The sequence below is a fragment of the Haliotis cracherodii genome, unplaced genomic scaffold (genome assembly GCF_022045235.1).
Source record: "Haliotis cracherodii isolate W230 unplaced genomic scaffold, xgHalCrac1.p SCAF_3, whole genome shotgun sequence".
In the NCBI taxonomy this organism is placed as follows: Eukaryota; Metazoa; Mollusca; class Gastropoda; order Lepetellida; family Haliotidae; genus Haliotis; species Haliotis cracherodii.
The window spans coordinates 44,033,226-44,052,703 of NW_027266286.1; the positions used below are offsets into that span (position 1 = coordinate 44,033,226).

At 41.0% G+C, this 19,478-nt stretch overlaps 2 protein-coding genes across 2 annotated transcripts; both read right to left on the minus strand.

The window, feature by feature from the left end:
• Window positions 1-280: 280 nt before the first annotated feature.
• On the minus strand, window positions 281-5,738 carry LOC139474772 (peptidase M20 domain-containing protein 2-like). The gene is made up of 6 exons (XM_071257897.1): window positions 5,347-5,738; window positions 3,924-4,072; window positions 3,480-3,622; window positions 2,696-2,850; window positions 1,194-1,440; window positions 281-609 (listed from the first exon to the last, which is right to left on the minus strand). The coding sequence occupies exons 1-6, from the start codon at window positions 5,713-5,715 to the stop codon at window positions 476-478; spliced, it is 1,197 nt and encodes a 398-aa protein (XP_071113998.1). The 5' UTR covers window positions 5,716-5,738; the 3' UTR covers window positions 281-475.
• A 4,913-nt stretch (window positions 5,739-10,651) lies between these two features.
• On the minus strand, window positions 10,652-17,852 carry LOC139474648 (peptidase M20 domain-containing protein 2-like). Its single transcript, XM_071257743.1, has 6 exons — window positions 17,461-17,852; window positions 14,708-14,856; window positions 13,896-14,038; window positions 12,662-12,816; window positions 11,730-11,979; window positions 10,652-11,096 (listed from the first exon to the last, which is right to left on the minus strand). Exons 1-6 carry the CDS (start codon window positions 17,827-17,829, stop codon window positions 10,963-10,965), a joined length of 1,200 nt encoding a protein of 399 aa, XP_071113844.1. The 5' UTR covers window positions 17,830-17,852; the 3' UTR covers window positions 10,652-10,962.
• Window positions 17,853-19,478: the final 1,626 nt, after the last annotated feature.

Below are 19,478 nucleotides of genomic sequence, written 5' to 3' on the forward strand. Positions count from 1 at the left end.
GAGGACCAATTCTAATCCGGATCTTCTCTGGGATACGCAACATATGTATAGTTACGCAGTCGCTACTTCATTAACAGAAGCAAGTAGCCACCACGTATGCATGTATATCACCAAGATGCTCAAACCATCGGCAATGTTGAACTAAATACAGCAAACTGTTGTGAATTGAAGACGATGGTGCCATACTTGTGCCATCCTTTGCTATATATTTTTAACTCAGTGAAATACAATAATCTTTATTCATAATACACAAGACATGTGGAGTTACAAAAGGGTACTTTTGGGATTAATTCATTATTTGAACAATACGTGGCAGCATCGTATAACATATATTTGAAGGTAACACTATACTGTTTTGTGTATTTCTGCATAACAAGGTAAAATGCCATCTCAGTGATAGTGTTACATACAGTGACATTTTGTATTCGTGTAATGACCTAATCCTGCATTCAGTGGATGTTTCAAAATACAGTGTTTATTCACTTTGAAAATATTTGTTAAAATCTTCCTTGATCTTGGATAACATATCCGGTGATGTGAAGACGTCAATGGCTGTCATGGCGAGAGCCTTTCCCATGTCCAGTGTGTTGCGCTGTGCTTCCGGCGAACCTTTGAACACATGAGTTGCGGTTCACGCATTCGAGTATCATGAGATGAAAATATCTCCGCAAATTGACATACACCAACGCGATAACCAGAAAATGTAGGGCCTGTATAAACTTCAAGTGAACATGTCTACTCCACCGGCCAGACCCCATATATTGTCACAAAGCGTGTAGCGATTAGACATTTGGTATCTTTGTTGGACTGGGCGATCGTCAGCTTGTATTGGGCATTCCTTTACCTATTTCACTATGATAGGTTGGAGCGAATTGGTTCTCAGGGATATACAGCCTGAAAGTCCACAACACTGATCGTTTGTAGCGTAGGAAGAAACACTGATTAAAAAATTAAGTGCCCGAGTCATCACCAAAGAGAGAATCTTTACTTTTCATGTTAATGATCTACCAAGAATACATCGTCATGCCATGTATCACATCATATAATTTGGCTTAAACATCGGAACGTCAAACTGTCGTTTACGCTGTCATGTGACAGCCATCTCTCCACTTAAGAAGCTGTGTATATTTCGATCGTCAATTTAAATATTATTTTTTATTATTAAAAACAAGTATAATTTCGTTATATCTCACCTGCAGCCGCTGTGAACTCTCTTGTGTGGTTGAGACAGCCCTCAACCCCTACATAGTACATGGGGTGGATACTTGGAACGACGTAGGACACGTTTCCCATGTCTGTGGAACCCAACGCCTGTCCGGCCAGTTTTTCCTGCGGCGTGAACTCAACACCAAGACCCTTAGCGTTATCGACAAAGGCATTGGCCAGCGGCTTGTTGGTAACAACGTTGGCGTAACCTCGTGGATCAAAGTTGCATTCCGCCTGAATCAAATCAAAACTGGATATGAAAGTACGTGACTGTGATTCAATTGTGTTAAAATAACGTTTTCAGATTATCTGTATATACTATACTTTTAAGATATCTTATTGTTGTAATGTACTATGACGCACGCATAAATATAGCTGTCTAAATGTTCAGGTCCGTGTCCCCTGTTTAGAATCCGCACATACACTCGTTTAGATAATACTGACAGGGTATCCTAGTAACTGGTGCAATATCGACAGTGCCTTAATACTATTTTAGCAGACACACGTTTAATCGGGTTAAACCAAGTTAAATTTCTGCGAGTCACCGACCAGACATATCCTCCTCAATACAGGCCAGACACCCTACCAGACACTATCACAGACTCTGTTAACATCCTGAAATATGTTGACCAGGCACCCTGTTAACACACTACCAGATACTCATCACAGTCTCTGTTAACATCCTGCCAGATACTGACCAGACGTCCTGTTAACACACTACACGACACTCATCACAGACTGTGTTAACATCCTGCCAGATACTGACCTGACGCCGTGTACACTCTACCAGATACTCCTCAAAGTCTGTTTTAACAATCTGCCAGATACTGACCAGACGTCATGTTAACACACTACACGATACTCATCACAGTCTCTGTTAACATCCTGAAAAATACTGATCAGATTCCACGTTAACAGCCAACCAGATACTCATCACAGACTGTGTTAACATCCTGCCAGATACTGACCAGACGCCGTTTACACTCTACCAGATTACTCATCACAGTCTCTGTTAACATCCTGAAAAATACTGATCAGATTCCACGTTAACAGCCAACCAGATACTCATCACAGACTGTGTTAACATCCTGCCAGATACTGACCAGACGCATTTTACACTCTACCAGATACACATCACAGTCTCTGTTAACATCCTGGAAAATACTGTTAACACCCTACCAGTAACCAAATCGGCCTTTTATTCAGAAACAACATGGCGACTGCCGTGCAGATTTTGGTCGAATGCTCGATTTGTGTACCGTCAACTGAGAGGCGACAGATGTTTTCCAAATCTTGCCATGCTATTAATTACGGTGCTCAAGTGCTTTACTGAACAGCCCGAAGAAAGGCCATTATATTGCATTTAAGATCTTGATAAACGATCAGATCGTCTTGACTCTGCACCACCATTTTGTTTGCAGCAAATGCAAGTGATGTGAGAGGTGGATATTTTAGGGAGATGGTGACCAAGGGTCCTGCAGATACTGACCGTGCACCCTGTGGCTGAAGCAGCAGCCTCTATACACTTGGACACTTTCTCCTTCAGAACGTTCAGCTCAGCGTCAGTGGGTGCCCTCAGGTAGTATTCCAATTCCGTCAACTCAGGTATGATGTTGGGCTTGGCCCCGCCATTGCTGATGATCCCTTAACCAACGTTAGACATACGTTTTAGTTGTGGTATCTTCACGACAGATCAGAGCAAAATGAATATTATATTTCAAAAACATAAGCTTATGTTTCTCCGACAAGGAACTGGTCGCTAATTATAGATAGGGGTGTCGTTTGGGTTGGTTTGTAGATCGTATAATATTTTGCTGACGTCTCCATCCCCTTCCACACACACAAACACACATTGACATGTAACATTTCTTCATGCTACCCCCCATCCCATATTAAATTACCAGACACTCAATAATGTTCTGATTTATAACACATTATTATTTGAAAAAGTAGAAGTATTTGATATTTACATGCCACCCTTAGAAACGTTCCTTGTGATCAGTCAGTACTCGGAATATGCAATATGTATATTATTTACATTTGGTTCTCTATAGTCATATGTGGAGGTGTTCAGAATTGGCTAAAGAAAGATACTGAGTTGGAACTAACGCAACTTTGTACAGTATGAACAGTTTATATCACGGCTTGTCAGATTAATTTGAAAAGAAAGACCGATGTGATAGATGTTTGAAAGGTTTATCACTTTGGCAATTCACTTTGGCCTCATTCCGATAGGTTCTTATGTTCAGAACTGGCTGACAGAAACTAAGTACCATGCACTCTCCAGTCAGGTTTCATCTGTTGTCTGAGACAGGAGATGTTCTGGTAGCACAGGACGGCGGCGTCAAGAGCGTTGATGCCCTTCCAAGGAAAGCCGGCAGCGTGAGATGCCTTGCCGTGGAACTTGATATTGCATCTGAACCACATACATATTCGATATACAGTATTTTCACTTACATATCGACGTGTCTGCTTGATAGGGTATGAAAGCCAAAGTGTCACATGACATGTTATATATAGGAGAGCAGAGGAACAGGTCTATAAAAACATGAATTGCCCAAAAGAATGTCGAATTTGTCAAATGATACAAATTGTATGCTATTATTGTGTATACTGATTATAAACGCCACAAGCTCTCCAAATAGACTCAATAAACTACAGATTGTCAGAATCACTATTTGTGATAAACGTAGAATGAAGGTGTTCCTGTATCTTACTGTACTATGGACAGGCAGAAAGGGAACGCTGTTACCAAAGGCGAGGGGTGCGCCATCATCGCAATATCAACATCATCAAAGACTTTGGCGTTGATGAAATCAAGTTTGCCACCTCCACCCTCCTCCGCAGGAGTGCCAAGAACAGTTAACTGAAACACAGGTCAATTACTCTCGTGTACACATTAGTATTTTATCACGCCAAGGCTATAGGACTGGCCATCAGAATTTAGTCATTCGTATCCCCGTTTCAGTATATATTTGAAATATTCCTCAGAGTATGTTTACATACATGTAGAGCGAAATATCTATATGTCTTGTCTATATACATGTACATAAAACATTTATTGCTGTGTATTTAAGGACCAGTAAATAATATCTAAAGTAGATAACAAAGTAACCACGACGTAAACACACAGGCACGCACGCACACGCACACGCACACGCACACGCACGCACACACGCATACACGCACGCACACAACACACACACACACGTACATGTGCCACCTACTTATCGCCTTTCTCCGAAGCGACTTCTTCTATGGTCAGTGTAATAGCCCTCTGTCCGGAGGGGTTTATATGCGTTTTATCAGTGCAATTATCTCCTGAACGCGGCGTAAAACCCCATTTCACCTCACGTCACTTATTACTGAAGATTTCAGATATAAAATATATGTGAAAAGAGTTTTAGGTTTTGCAAGTGTTATACATGATGGTAGATATAAATTATGAGCCTTCAAGTTGCATGTATATATAACACCTTGACCTTGACCTCTTAGGCGTATCAGAAAACCTCTTATCAGTCTAGGTCTCGTTCTCAAAGATATATACATGTATTGTTGTCAATTATACGGTTGCTGTCATAAACCTTTACAGCTCTCGTTTCAACGTATCGTGGAAAACTATGACATTTGTATATCCGCGTGGCAATGTACAGGGCCATGTAAAATCGTTGACAATTAACATGAATAAATTATGTCCAAAAAGAAGAACCAAAAAAAAAAATGACATTTGTATATTTCAGGGCTTCTTACTTTTAATTATTCATTCATATACTTTTATTGTTTCTTTGCGCCCAAATACAGAACCACATCCAGTGTTCTACTTCTCTATCCAGTCCTCCAAGGGTAAGATTTTGTTATGCTTTATGAGGCATATATAATATCTACCCGTCCTTTACCATTTGTGAAAATTGCATGCATGCACGTTGCACTTTTAAAGATATTTGAATTTGTAAACTTTCTGAAATATTAACACTTATATTACATTATGTTTTGGTGGCCAAATATTTATTATATTATATTCATGTTACTTTAGGTGGGAACCCTGTAATACTGAATGAACTCTTGATATAACAAGTGGTCATGTACATATATTTAACAGTGTGGGATGTAACAGTGGTATTAATGCTGGTAAAATCTTACCTTCCCTCCTGTTCCTGTAGCCTGTAACGCCGCCTTCACCCCAAGGCCCGCTGCCACGCCCACTTCAGCAATTAGGTTGTGGCCACAAGCGTGTCCGATCTCCGGCAGGGCATCATATTCACACAGTACAGCCACATGAGGACCTGTCCCATCTTGACCAAACACTGCCCTGAACCCTGTATCCAGTTTGTAATTCCTTTCAACCTCAAATCCATGTTTCTCAAGAAAATCGGTCAGTACCTTGTGAGCATTTATCTCCTCAAAATTAAGCTCAGGCTTTTCCCATATGGCATGACTGACTTTGTTCAATTCATCTGCATACCTGTCAATTTCTACGCAAGCTGCATCTTTCAGTGGTTTCGCCGTCATCTTGTATGACCAGTGTGCTGTTTGTGCTGAGCCGACTCCTGCTTAAATAGACACGAGGCTGTGTTGCGGTGGTCTGATATGATATACAATACAAATAGAAATAGTTCATAGTTCAGCCAGGATTGTGTCTACAATGTCTCGACACATTATTCGACAAATATCGCTCGTTGGTCAACATTTAAAAACGAAGTCTAATTACCAAGGGACCAGCAAGCTGAGAAGCTGTGAGTCTCTCCAGCTGTGAGACAGTGGCTCGTTATGCAAGTCTGCCCAGCTAGGCTGACACAAAGGGTCACTCTCTCTGAGAACCAGTGATTAGTGAGGTAACTACACGTCATAGGGCCGGCACACATGGTCAGTACGACTGTGATATAAGAGTCAGTTAGGCAATATAACAACCTACTTGAATAAATCCGTAAATAATGACACCCACCCATGGTTACAGCCGATCAACAGCTGACACCTGGGATGTTGTGATCTTTAGTTATTTTCAAGATTCAAGATTCAAGATTCTTTATTCAGTATTTTGGGCCATGTGGCCTAGAGTACAATTACAATTACAATAATTGCTGCGTCACGTGATGTCAGGAAAATAAATACAAGTAGTCTTATTTCACATTACAATGTTGATATTTTTGGAGTTGAGTAGTTTACTTAAACTGTGATTATCATGATGGACATTGGATAACCAAGGCAAATAGTGGTATCTGACAGAAGAATATTTTGAACATATAAACAAAACATGAAATTCATCCTCTAATTGCCTCCCTTTACAGTGGGTACATAGATATAGACTCAAGTCTTCATTTATATGTTTTGACTTTCGTAGGATGTTAATCTTAAAACCTTGAGCGATATTCTGAATTTACAATATGCTCTCCTGAGTGATTTATTCGTGAGATTACTGATATAAAATTCTGGCTGTAAAAGTGATTTCAAATTTGCATAGTGTGACAGATATTTTGATGAAGAAATAGAGTCATGCCACTCTTGAGAATACAAATCACTCAGCCTTTGTTTTATTTTTAGCAAAAAGAGATTTTCATCGCCAATATGTTGAGAGATCCATACAAATGAAAAGCCTGAAGAAAACAAAATATATCTTACATCAGACACCCAGGTTTATCATTATCATCTAACTGTTTAAGTAGATTGTAACATTGTTTTGGATATCGACATTGATTCATACGTAGCAATCTCAACCAGTATTTAAGTACCCTTATTTTGCTAAACACGAACATATTTAATCGCCCAGTTTCACCAAGAATAGCTTTATCAGAGGCATATTTTCCGATACAAAGATCATTTTTAAAATAGGACGTATGTACTTTTTCTATACATTCATAATATTTTGCCCCCCAGATTCCAGCCCCATAAAGTAATATAGGAGCAATCTTACAATCAAACATTGTACAAGTTGTTTCGAATGTTATATAGCTATTTCTTTTGAAAACATGATAAATGGCTCTAGTGGCTTTAGAAGCCTGTGATGCAAGGCTTTTACTGGCCATTGACCAGATTAGCCTTGAGGAGAAAAATACTTGTAGTAAGTGACAAGTTTTACATTAATAGAACCATAGAACCATTTTTCATGTTTTCGTATAATGCCACCGTTTCGGAAAACAATTGTTTTTGTTTTATCAAGATTCACACTTAGGCCCCAGGTAATGCAAACTTTTCTTAAGATATCTAATTGTCTTTGTAGACCAATAACTGTATATGAAAACATAGTCACATCGTCGGCAAAAAGTAGTAGCATAATATCTTCAATACTTTCTGAAACAAACACATATCTTTAGTTATGTAACGTAATGAAGGCCTGAGTTGTATATATACGGCGGTCGGTGGTAGCAAACTTCACTCTGCTTCCACCAATAAACGTCACCAACTCAACAGCCTTCTCTGTCATTCAAGGTAAGACACTATTTACTTAACTGTTAACTTATTTTGTCAGCTACGATCTTATTACGTTAGGTGTAGGTTAGATCTATTTCGACTATATCGTAGCGTTGTGAAAATTATCATTGACTTAATATCCAGACAATACTTCCTCTCGCGAACGCATATTAGTATATTAGTATACTAGTTGCACGGCAACATCCCAATATGAGTATGTGTACCAATGTCAATAACTTGTACGTTCCTACATTCAGTGACACATATTCATAGCAATGATTTGCCTGCAACTTAGTAACATTGAAGACTGAGTCGGCCAACATGTATTTATATTGTCTCTTATAACATAATATCCACGCATGACTGTTTTTCTATTGTTTTCTACCAGACATATTTTCGCGTAATTCATGCCTTTTAATAACCATCCGTTTAACAAATATATTGTACATCTTTACAGTCATGTTATTATCGGTTGTATGCCGATTGTATTATTATGATCATACGTGTTGTACATGTATTGAATTATTATAATTATATGCATACAATTATATGAATATCACTCAACCTCTTAACGCGTGTTGTACACTTAGCATATTATCGTGTCATTATAATCAAATGTACTTCTGTGTAAACTCACTCTGCTTCTACCGAATAAACGCCATCAACTCAGCAGCCTTCTCTGTTCTTCAAGGTGATAGCCAGTCGTGACCGCTGCTACCGCCAATTCCCCCAATTAAGTAGAACACCCAAAAGACAAGCTACGTCACCCCAAAGACGCACTACATCACATGTATGATAAGGGCGCCTTTCGCCCCCGGGGAATCTGCATAATTCTCTGTGTGTGTCTCCATGTTGCAGACTGAGATAATGTCGGTTTTATTGTGGGCTATCATGCCGCAGCTTAACATATATACCCCATTCAGACACAATATACTGACTCCGAGGTGTTATACCTTTAATTTCAGGCAGGGTAACAACAAGTGCCGTTTTTTAACGTATTTCGGTATGACAGGGTCAGGGAATCAAACCACCGGCTTTCTGGTCTTCGAGCAGACGCTCTATCTATTCGAATAAAGAGCCGGTCTAATATAATGGAAATTAGACTGTGTTCAGTGTGTTCAGACTGGTGATTCAAGGACGCATGCTCATGAGATGGTCGGAATTGTACCGTCGACCATGCTTTTGACAGATATTTCTTATAAAATTATGTCGCGCATGATCAAAAATATTTTATTTGCTTCAAATGTTTTTGTTATGCAAAAAAATAAAAGTGTATTATGACACACAAGTCAATGTTAACTTAATTGAAATGATTAATAGCATTATTAAAATATCTCGCCCATAGGCGAAAAGGTTTGGCCCGTTGTCGAGAATAGTTTCATTTGCCCTGGCCTCATAAAACTTAAAACTTTTGCAAATGCACAAAGGTGTCTCTACAAGTATCATGACTCTTTTAAACTTAATTCAACTAGTTTATGGCGTACCCATTTTCAGACAGACTAATTTGTATTAAACACGGTTACTGTGCATCGATGAGAGAGAGACAGGGAGAGAGAGAGAGAGAGAGAGAGAGAGAGAGAGAGAGAGAGAGAGAGAGAGAGAGAGATGTATGTATGTGGCTGCTTGTTCTATGCCGATTTTCTAGTGCTATCCCAGCGACACCATGCCGCAGTTTAACACGAATGCCCCCCCCCTCCCTTCAGAAATAGTATACTGACACACAGTTCAGAGGATAATTTCTTTGGAGGTATGCAGATTATGATCATTATATTTTATTACGCTTTTTCTTGTAAGGACAAGGATTGACGCAGTCACTGTGGCCATAAATCACATGATATTTATCTGTTTTGTCATCTTTCATTCCTCTCCCACTTGTAATCCCGGTACCAAAATTATAGCTGCAAACATCCGTCTTCCTCTTCACCACATTGTCAAATATTCATTCTCTCCCGCCTTGTTGGGTTGGAAGGGTGACGTTAGTGGCGTTTCCTTGGCGGGACATATATTTCTGTCGCAGACCTTAGGTGCCTCGATACCGATGTTGCCAGACATAAATTGCTTCGTGTGTCATGGCATTTAGTGGCAGTGTCCATTCCGAGTGTTGGAATTATGATGTCGATGTCTGTATTGTCAATAACATCAGTGAATCTGTCAGCAAGTCGGCGAACACTCCACAAGCTTCCATGGAGTTGTTTAATTCAGTGACAGATCTAGACTCTTGATTGCAGGCTGGTTGTATCACTATCCACACACATAGATAGTCAGGCTAGAAGAACTGTGAACGTCTGATAGCAAAGACAATAACTTCAAAATCGGTGCAATAGCTGCAACATTGTCAATCTGGTTACTGCTGTAGTTTTCTTATCAATTAATTTGTCTTAAACATAACTACCGTTTATATAATCAAGTTATGTTGATATTTTTCCATGGTTATCATACTTTTCCACTGTCTTCTGAGAACCTGTTTATTTCTAAATTGACGGTATGCAACATGGCAATGTGATTTATTTCTACTATAATTATTTCTGTTTAGATATATGAAGTACAGTCGAACCTCGTTATGTCGAACTTGGATTTGTCGAACTCCCGGTTGTCTCAAAACTCGCCAGTATCCAAATTCAGCATAAAATAAATAAAACTTTCTTCCAGGTTCGCCGAGTTCGACACAACGGGGTTTGACTGTATAGGAGAAATAGATTTCGCTCGACACCAAAACATAAAACTTCACAATCACTGCAGTGTTGAATAACGTCCAATTCTGTGTAACTAACTGTGCTGTTATCATGGTATGGGGCGCCTCCGTGGCGATAGAACCAACAAAGATATCTATATATGTAGGTTTTGTTCCAAACAATCATTTCACTCCAGTTCATATTCATGTAAATTACAGCACACGGCACAGCACAATTCATCATAATTATGCAACACCATCACGTAGTAGCCACGACTCGTTCTTCATCGGTGATATGAATACAACATGTAGGCTAGGTTGCGCTAGATACAACTCCTCGTCAACAATAAAGGGATTTTGTATGAGAGAGAGGCATTGAACATGAGCCATCAACGTTCATTTTAAACATATTCATACGGATACATGTGTGTTGGTATTCACGGAAGCGTAGCAGGGCCACGGTGAATCTTTTTTGTCTAAGTGTCTCCTATGTAGGACTTACTACCTCCTACGTACGACTTAGTATCTTCTACGTAGGACTTCCTATCTCCTACGTAGGAGATACTTAGTCCTACGTAGGAGATGCTACCATTCTGTCTACTTTGTCATCTTTTTTTACAGTGAAAATGCTGTGACCACATTTTCTATTTGCTGCGGTGGGTATTTCAGTTTGGAAATGCTTATTCAGTTTGAAAATATTTGTTAAAATCTTCCTTGATCTTGGATAACATATCCGGTGATGTGAAGACGTCAATGGCTGTCATGGCGAGAGCCTTTCCCATGTCCAGTGTGTTGCGCTGTGCTTCCGGCGAACCTTTGAAAAGATGAGTAGTTGTTAACCTATGTTACAGCTCGAGTATATTTCCAATATGTATTGCATTAAAGTCCCTAAATATTTAATCACAACAAAAAAGCGATGAATAGTGGAACGTCATGATGTACTTCAAGTAAATATACTGGGCCCAATCAAAGCGGATCGATCCATATGCTGTCACCTAGAGTGTGGCGACTAACAATTTATTATCTCTGTTGGAGTGAACAATCATTTGATCAATTCCTTAACCGTGTATGGCATATTCCTTTGTTCCCAGTGATGAGTCGTAGCGATTCTTTCTCACGGATAAATAGCCAAAAATTCTACGTCATTGATATTGTGCTGTATTTGAAGAAACACCGATTTTCAGATTTAGTTGTCAAAGTGAGTGCCAAAAAGAGGAATTTGACTTTTCACGTTATTTAATTAGGATCTGTCTAGGATTTGTGACAGCATAACAGTTTTTACACCATGAATCAAAAACGATCAGGAAAAAAACACCTGAACGCCTTTTTCGCCTTCACGTGGCCGTCCTCTATTCCACTGATGAAGCTGTGTATGTTGTGATCATGAACTTTATGTATTATGCATGAATGTTAAAAGAAATACAGGTATAATTTCGTTATATCTCACCAGCAGCAGCTGTGAACTCCCTTGTGTGGTTGAGACAGCCCTCAACCCCGACGTCGTACATGGGGTGGATACTAGGTACGACGTAGGACACGTTTCCCATGTCTGTGGAACCCATAGCTATTCCTGCCAGCTTTTCCTGCGGCGTGAACTCAACACCAAGACCCTCAGCATTATCGACAAAGGCATTGGCCAGCGTCTTGTTGGTAACAACGTTGGAGTAATTCCCCCGTGGATTAAACTGGTACTCCGCCTAAATCAGATCACAAGTGTACATGGAACTAGAGTGCGCAAATAACGTTGTCAGATATTTTCCATATACTATACTGATTGGTTATCGTATTGTTGTACTATCAAGGAAAATATTTATTAGTTTCTGACTGTTACGGACCCTGCATCCTGACAGATACAGGCTGGACACCCTGATAAAATACTGGCAGATGTTTATAAGAGGCTGTTAACATGTTACTGGAAACCTGTCCTACTCATCAGACACCCTGTTGACACCCTACCAGATACTCATCAGAGATTCTGTTAGGATTCTGATAGTCGACGGACTCCGGGTTAACACACTACCAGATACTCATCACATGCTGCCTGATACTTATCACATTCTCTCTTAACATCCCACTACATATTCACAAGACACCCTGATAACAGGCTTCCAGATATACAGACTCTCTCAACATCCTGATACATAGTTATCAGACGCCCTGTTAACATGCTTCCAGATATACAGACTCTCTTAACATCCTGATACATACTCACAAGACGCCCTGACAATTATAACATCCTACCAGTAACTGGCCTGCCACCCTGTTAACATTTTCAACAACACCGACTGGACAGTCTCTACACACTCTGCCACAGGCTCACATTTAACAATGTTGACATCTTGTAAGCTACACCCTGTTATGGTCATGGCATATACTGACCGTGCACCCTGTGGCTGAAGCAGCAGCCTCTATACACTTGGACACTTTCTCCTTCAGAACGTTCAGCTCTGCGTCAGTGGGTGCCCTCAAGATGTACTCCAGTTCCGTCGACTCGGGTATGATGTTGGGCTTGGCCCCGCCATTATTGATGATTCCTTGACCAACGTTAGATGTCAGTTCACAGATCAGAGCATAATGAATATTACAAAGACATACGTTTGTGGCCCTTCGTCAAAGATCGGGTAATTTATTATAGATAGGCGGGCTGGTAGGATTGGTCTTAGGATGAGTGAGTGAGTGAGTGAGTTTGGGTTTATGCCGCTTTTAGCAATATACCAGAAATATCACGACGGGGGACACCAGAAATGGGCTTCACGCATTGTACCCATGTCGGGAATCGAACCTTGGTCCTCGGCGTGACGAGCGAACGCTTTAACCTTCAGGCTACCCGACCGACCCGATTGGTCTTAGTACTGTATCATATATTGCTGACCCCTCCCCCTCCCCCTCCCTATTTTTATGTAACACCCCCGCCATCCAACCCCCCTCCCCCCAAATTCATGGCACATTTCTTCTGGACTCATAGACACACTGCTCTGAACATACAATAAGTATATATACAATGCTATGCCTGTATTCATATGTTAACATATTCAGAATTGGTTGCAGAATTGGTTGGGACTCATCCAGCTATGTACATTAGGAATAGTTTATATCACGGCTTGTCAGATTGATTTGAGATGAATGACCGAAGTGACACACTCGTATGTTTGAAAGGTTTATCACATTGGCAATTCACTTTGGCCTCATTCCGATAGGTTCTTATGTCCAGAACTGACGACCGCCTCCGTGGTCTAGTGGTAGAGCGGAAGGTCCGGGGTTCGATCCCCGGCCGCGTCATACAAAAAGACGTTAAAAGATGGTGCTTGTTGTAACCCTGCCTGGCGCTCGGCATTAAAGGGCTCAAACAAGGACTGGTCGGCTCAGAGTCAGTATACTGTGTCTGAGTGGGGTATTCATGTTAAACTGCGGCATGGTATCTCAGTGGGCAAGCACTATAAATCGGCATCAGTCCGGACTAGTACAAGAAGCCACACACACACACGTGCATGCACGCCGCTATATAAGTGCAATAATCCTTGACGCGACGTTAAACCCAATTTCACCTCACCTCACCTCACCTCACCTCACCTCACCTCACCTAACCTCACCAGAACTGACTGAAACTAAGTACCATGCACTCTCCAGTCAGGCTTCATCTGTTGTCTGAGACAGGAGATGTTCTGGTAGCACAGGACGGCGGCGTCAAGAGCGTTGATGCCCTTCCAGGGAAATCCCGCAGCGTGAGATGCCTTGCCGTGGAACTTGATATTGCATCTAAACCATATACATATTCGATACACAGTATTAAATCGTGTCTGCTTAATATGGTATGAAAGCCAAAGTGACGCAGGTATAGATAGGATAGTGAACCGCTCTTTAAAATGCCGAATTACATTACATTATACATGCTATTATTTTGTGGAATTGATAATTTTAGCCTGAATTGATAATTGACACAAAAAGCTCCCCAATTAAACACATTAAACTACAAATTATTAGAATCATTATGAGCGATGAGTGATTGAGTGAGTGAGTTGGGTTTAACGCCGCTTTTAACAGTATTCAAGATATATCGCGGCGCGTCAGCTTAATGTGGGAGGAAAGCCCGAAGTGATGCAGCTCTCAGACGTTTACCACTTCGGTGAAACCCACGAGCACGGGTATGGTGCTGACAAACCTAGAAACATCATCGGGGCGAACCGGGATTCGAACCCACGATCATAGGTTTCTGGCGTGCCCAATGGACGCAACTCTGCACAGCGAATCGCGGCGCCTTAAACGACTGGGCCACCAGTGCCCCCTTATGAGCGATAATGGTAAGGGAGTAAAACGTCGCGTTCAAGACTTTACGCTCCCTGGGTAGACGCTTTGCAACTAGACCACGGAGGCGGTCTTGCGATGATGGTAGATTCATGATGTTGTTGCTGAAGTTGTATATCTTACTCTATTGCGGCCAGGCAGTAAGGGAATGCTGTTGCCATAGGCGACGGGTGCGCCATCATCGCAATATCAACATCATCAAAGACTTTGGCGTTGATGAAATCAATTTTGCCACCTCCTCCCTCTTCTGCGGGAGTGCCGAGAACAGTTAGCTGAAACACAAGACATATACACTCGTGCATACATTATTTTATCACCAAAAGGCTATTGGACTAACCATTTAGGTTAGTTATTGATATGCACATTAACCACTAGCATTTATTTATTTATTTTATCTATACCCACTATAGGTGTCGGGAGTTTCATTGCTTTGACGTCACGCCGAAGACCCGGGTTCGATTCCTGACATGGGTACAATGTGTGAAGCCCATCTCTGGTGTCCCCCGCCGTGATATTGCTTGAATATTGCTAAAAGCGGCGTAAAGCCAAAAACTCACTCACTCACACATTGCTTTGATCCATTCACAACAAAGACATATACACTCGTGCATACATTATCTTATCACCCCAAGGCTATTGGACTAACCGTTTAGGTTAGTTATTGATATGCACATTAACCACTAGCATTTATTTATTTATTTTATCTATACCCACTATAGGTGTCGGGAGTTTCATTGCTTTGATCCATTCACAACAAAGACATATAGACTCGTGCATACAGTATCTTATCACCCCAAGGCTATTGGATTAACCATTTAGGTTAGTTATTGATATGCACATTACCCACTAGCATTTATTTATTTATTTTATCTGCACATGTACCAACTATAGGTGTCGGGAGTTCCATTGCTTTGATCCATTCACAACAAAGGGTGTCAAAGATTCATTTAAAATTGCCTACAAAGTGACCCGAGACCCAGCCCAAGTCATTCGATTCACTTCGCAGTATCAATTTGACACATTTCTCAGTGAAAGTTTGCATACATGTACACGTTTAGCGAAATATGTATTTTTATATGTTGTACATATACCTTGTGTATTTGACAATATGTCTATATATATTTGAGCCGAACTTATAATTATATATATTAATATATGTTGTAGCAGAATCACGGGGTACATATGGTTTTATGCGTCATGTATTAGGTTAGTGGTATAAAAACTAACGGGGAACGTTGGTACCCGATATGTTTTATTATGTCATTGTAAAAGAATTAAGACAAAATCAAAATTGATAAAAATCAGCTGTTCGATTGAGCTGAGGTGCTAAAATAGGTGATTTCCATTGACTCGGACAAAAACGTGCGGGGACGGTGTATAAGTGATTTATCCTCCCGCTCCTAGGCGGCATACAAATTAAATTCGGTAAGGTTATGTGAACTAATCAGATCTCATCACGCTGACATGGAGTTATGATAACTATGCCTATCCATAATGTACAATGTAATAGCTATTAATTAATAAGTAAAAACATACAATGAAACCACAAACAAACACACACACACACACACACACACACACACACACACACACACACACACACACACACACACACATACATACATACATCACATTGGTTGATGCATGAACGCCGTTACATAAGTGCAAACAACTCTATAACGTTAAGGAGGCAAGGGTGGCCGGGTCGTCTAAGGCGCCGCGATTCGCTGTGCAGAGTTGCGTCTCTTGGGCACGCCAGAAACCTATGATTGTGGGTTCGAATCCCGGTTCGCCCCGATGATGTTTCTAGGTTTGTCAGCACCATACCCGTGCTCGTGGGTTTCACCAAAGTGGTAAACGTCTGAGAGCTGCATCACTTCGGGCTTTCCTCCCACATTAAGCTGACACGCCGTGATATAACTAGAATAATGTTAAAAGCGGCGTTAAACCCAACTCACTCACTCACTAACGTTAAACTCCGTGTCACATTACCTACATCCACACCTTACAATTCGTAAGCGGTATGCATGATTGTTGATATAATCTATCAACCTTCAAGGTGCAAGGTATATATATTTAACACCTTGACCTTGACCTGTCAAGGGTATGATATCAGTCCCATATCAGTCTAGGGTCGGAAAGTTGACAACACATTCATCCTTAGTGATATATGTATCTGTTTCGTGAATTGTTCGTTTGATAACAGAAACGTGTACTGCTTTCCAATCAGCGCATTGCAATTGGGCGAATATGTGTTACCATTTTTAACTTCATTAATATACTTTCATTGTTTCTATGCGCTCAAATGCACTAACAGATAGTGTTCTACATCGTTATACAGTTCTCCACAGGGTGAGCAAGATTATCTTCTCTATAAGGCATGTATAATATCCAGCTACCCTTACAATTTATGAGCAAAGAAATGTATGCACACAGCTTTCGTTCATAGATAGTTGTACAGTCGATCCTTGTTGTGTCGAACTTGGTTGTCTCGACCTTATTTGGGAGTCCCATGTTTCGCAATTAAGCACATAATTCTACTAATGTCTCGAACCCCAGATAACTCGATTTGTTTCACGTCCTAAGGAGTTAGACACAACGAGGTTGGATTATATTTGTGAACATTCTGAAATAGTGACACTTATATTATATATTATTTTGTATCATGATCAGTGGCTATATATTTATTATATTATGTTAACATAATGTAAAACTAAATAAAATCTTGATATAATATCCACCCAATACACAATTAGTCACAGATATATAGTTAGCAGTGACTCAACGAAATCACTCAATGTCAGGTTCAGCTGTGTGATCACAGCTTTACATGGGAGGGAAGCCACACAGTGGTATTAATACAAGTACAAACTGACCTTCCCTCCTGTTCCTGTAGCCTGTAACGCCGCCTTCACCCCAAGGCCCGCTGCCACGCCCACTTCAGCAATCAGGTTGTGGCCACAAGCGTGTCCGATCTCCGGCAGGGCATCATATTCACACAGTACAGCCACATGAGGACCTGTCCCATCTTGACCAAACACTGCCCTGAACCCTGTATCCAGTTTGTAATTCCTTTCAACCTCAAATCCATGTTTCTCAAGAAAATCGGTCAGTACCTTGTGAGCATTTATCTCCTCAAAATTTAGCTCAGGCTTTTCCCATATGGCATGACTGACTTTGTTCAATTCATCTGCATACCTGTCAATTTCTACGCAAGCTGCATCTTTCAGTGGTTTTGCCGTCATCTTGTATGACCAGTGTGCTGTTTGTGCTGAGTAACGTGGCGATCATAAGACTCCTGCTTAAAGTGACACGACTTTGTCGACTAGTATGCATCTGTACTGACCCCGCATACAACAAGGGCACCGTGACTTGCTTACAATGATAGCCCTGACTCTGCATTTAAATGAGGTAATCATACAAGTCGACGCAGTTTAACATGAACACCCGATTCAAATTTTGAATGTCTGTTTTTACTGTTTACTGTGATAATTGACTGAAAGTTTAATAATCTTCGCATCATTTTTTGTTTGTTTTTCAAACCACTGGAATATTGCTGATATGGATTATGGCAACACTCACTCACTCACTCACTCAACTCACTCATTAAAGGTGGCTATTACAATATTAATGGTGACGTCTACATTCTGAACCATTTGAGATGCTTCAAATGCCGAAAAATACGGCCATGGTGTCAATACTTGCACATTGTCTGTTACATGGGTTCAATGCAGAGAGAATACGCATGTAACGGAGTAACTTTAAAAATTGCATCAACTGAACAGGAAATCACTCATGCTTCTCTAAAGAATGCCCTTTCTGGAAACATCAAATGGGGGTCAATATTTAGATTTGCTGATGCCAAAACACTTGTTTACCCTTACCCCCCCCCCCCCACCCCCACACACACACACACATCACCCCCATCCCCATCCCCATCCCCACCCCTCCCCTCTAAAATCAGATGAGTCTTATGCCTCCATTACTAGAATATTTAGTTTTTCGTCCGGGTGATAGGGCCACTGGAGTTTCTTCAGTCTTTGTGAGGCATGATGTTATCCTTAGCCCTGTTTCACTTAAAACTAATCGCCAAGCCATTCACGTTCTACTTACTTTGAACATTGATCTTACACTGTGCTCACTGTATAAACTGCAAAAGAAACGTCACCATGGGTAGATATATAAGAAACTTTAATTGTCCAAACAGTGTAAAAATATTTGAGACATATTAAAAAGATGAGACTTTGCAAAACTGATCATCAAGATTGAAAATAAAGTGTCAAATGTTCTTAAAGTGAAACACAGCACTAGTCTCTGAGAAAATGGCATTGCAAGTCAGTATCTCGTGTGTCCGCCACGTATCTCGTGTGTCCCGCCATTTAACGTCGATACATGGAATGAATGAGGCGGTTGATGAAGGCCAGATGCACTTGAGCCCACATTCTGAGGAACACCTGACGCAGTTCAGCTGCAGTTGTCGGCCTTGGCCGGACGTCATTCAGCCGTCTTTGAATATCGTCCCACAGGTGCTTAATGGGATTTAAGTCAGGACTGGGGGCAGGCTACTGCAAGGTTCTGATGCCATCTGATGCCAGGAAGTCTCTTGCTGCTCAATCAATGTACCGAGCTGCTGTAACAACACTGCCTCTCCCTGGACCGATGTTTTGGAAGACCACCGAGCCGACCCTCTGTGCAAGATCAATTCCACCCCACACCATGATGCTCAGACCACTCCACCTAGTCTCTCTCAACAGCACAAGTATCCGAATAACGTTTCCCACGGCGTCGCCAGACTCTCTCTCTGCCATCAGCTGTTGAGATGCAGTAACGGCTCTCGTCTGAGAAGAGGACTCTTATCCACTGCTGGTGGCGCCAGTGCTGGTGCTGTGTTGCC

Excerpts from the sequence above, each read along its gene's own strand:
- LOC139474772 (XM_071257897.1), bottom strand. The coding sequence starts at position 5,715 with ATGACGGCGAAACCACTGAAAGATGCAGCTTGCGTAGAAATTGACAGG. Across the intron at positions 2,851-3,479 it reads ACCTGACTGGAGAGTGCATG|GGATCATCAGCAATGGCGGG; the intron begins GTACTTAGTTTC and ends ACGTTGGTTAAG. Across the intron at positions 610-1,193 it reads AGAGTTCACAGCGGCTGCAG|GTTCGCCGGAAGCACAGCGC; the intron begins GTGAGATATAAC and ends ATGTGTTCAAAG.
- LOC139474648 (XM_071257743.1), bottom strand. The coding sequence starts at position 17,829 with ATGACGGCAAAACCACTGAAAGATGCAGCTTGCGTAGAAATTGACAGG. Across the intron at positions 14,857-17,460 it reads CTACAGGAACAGGAGGGAAG|CTAACTGTTCTCGGCACTCC; the intron begins GTCAGTTTGTAC and ends CTTGTGTTTCAG. Across the intron at positions 14,039-14,707 it reads TACTGCCTGGCCGCAATAGA|ATGCAATATCAAGTTCCACG; the intron begins GTAAGATATACA and ends TATATGGTTTAG.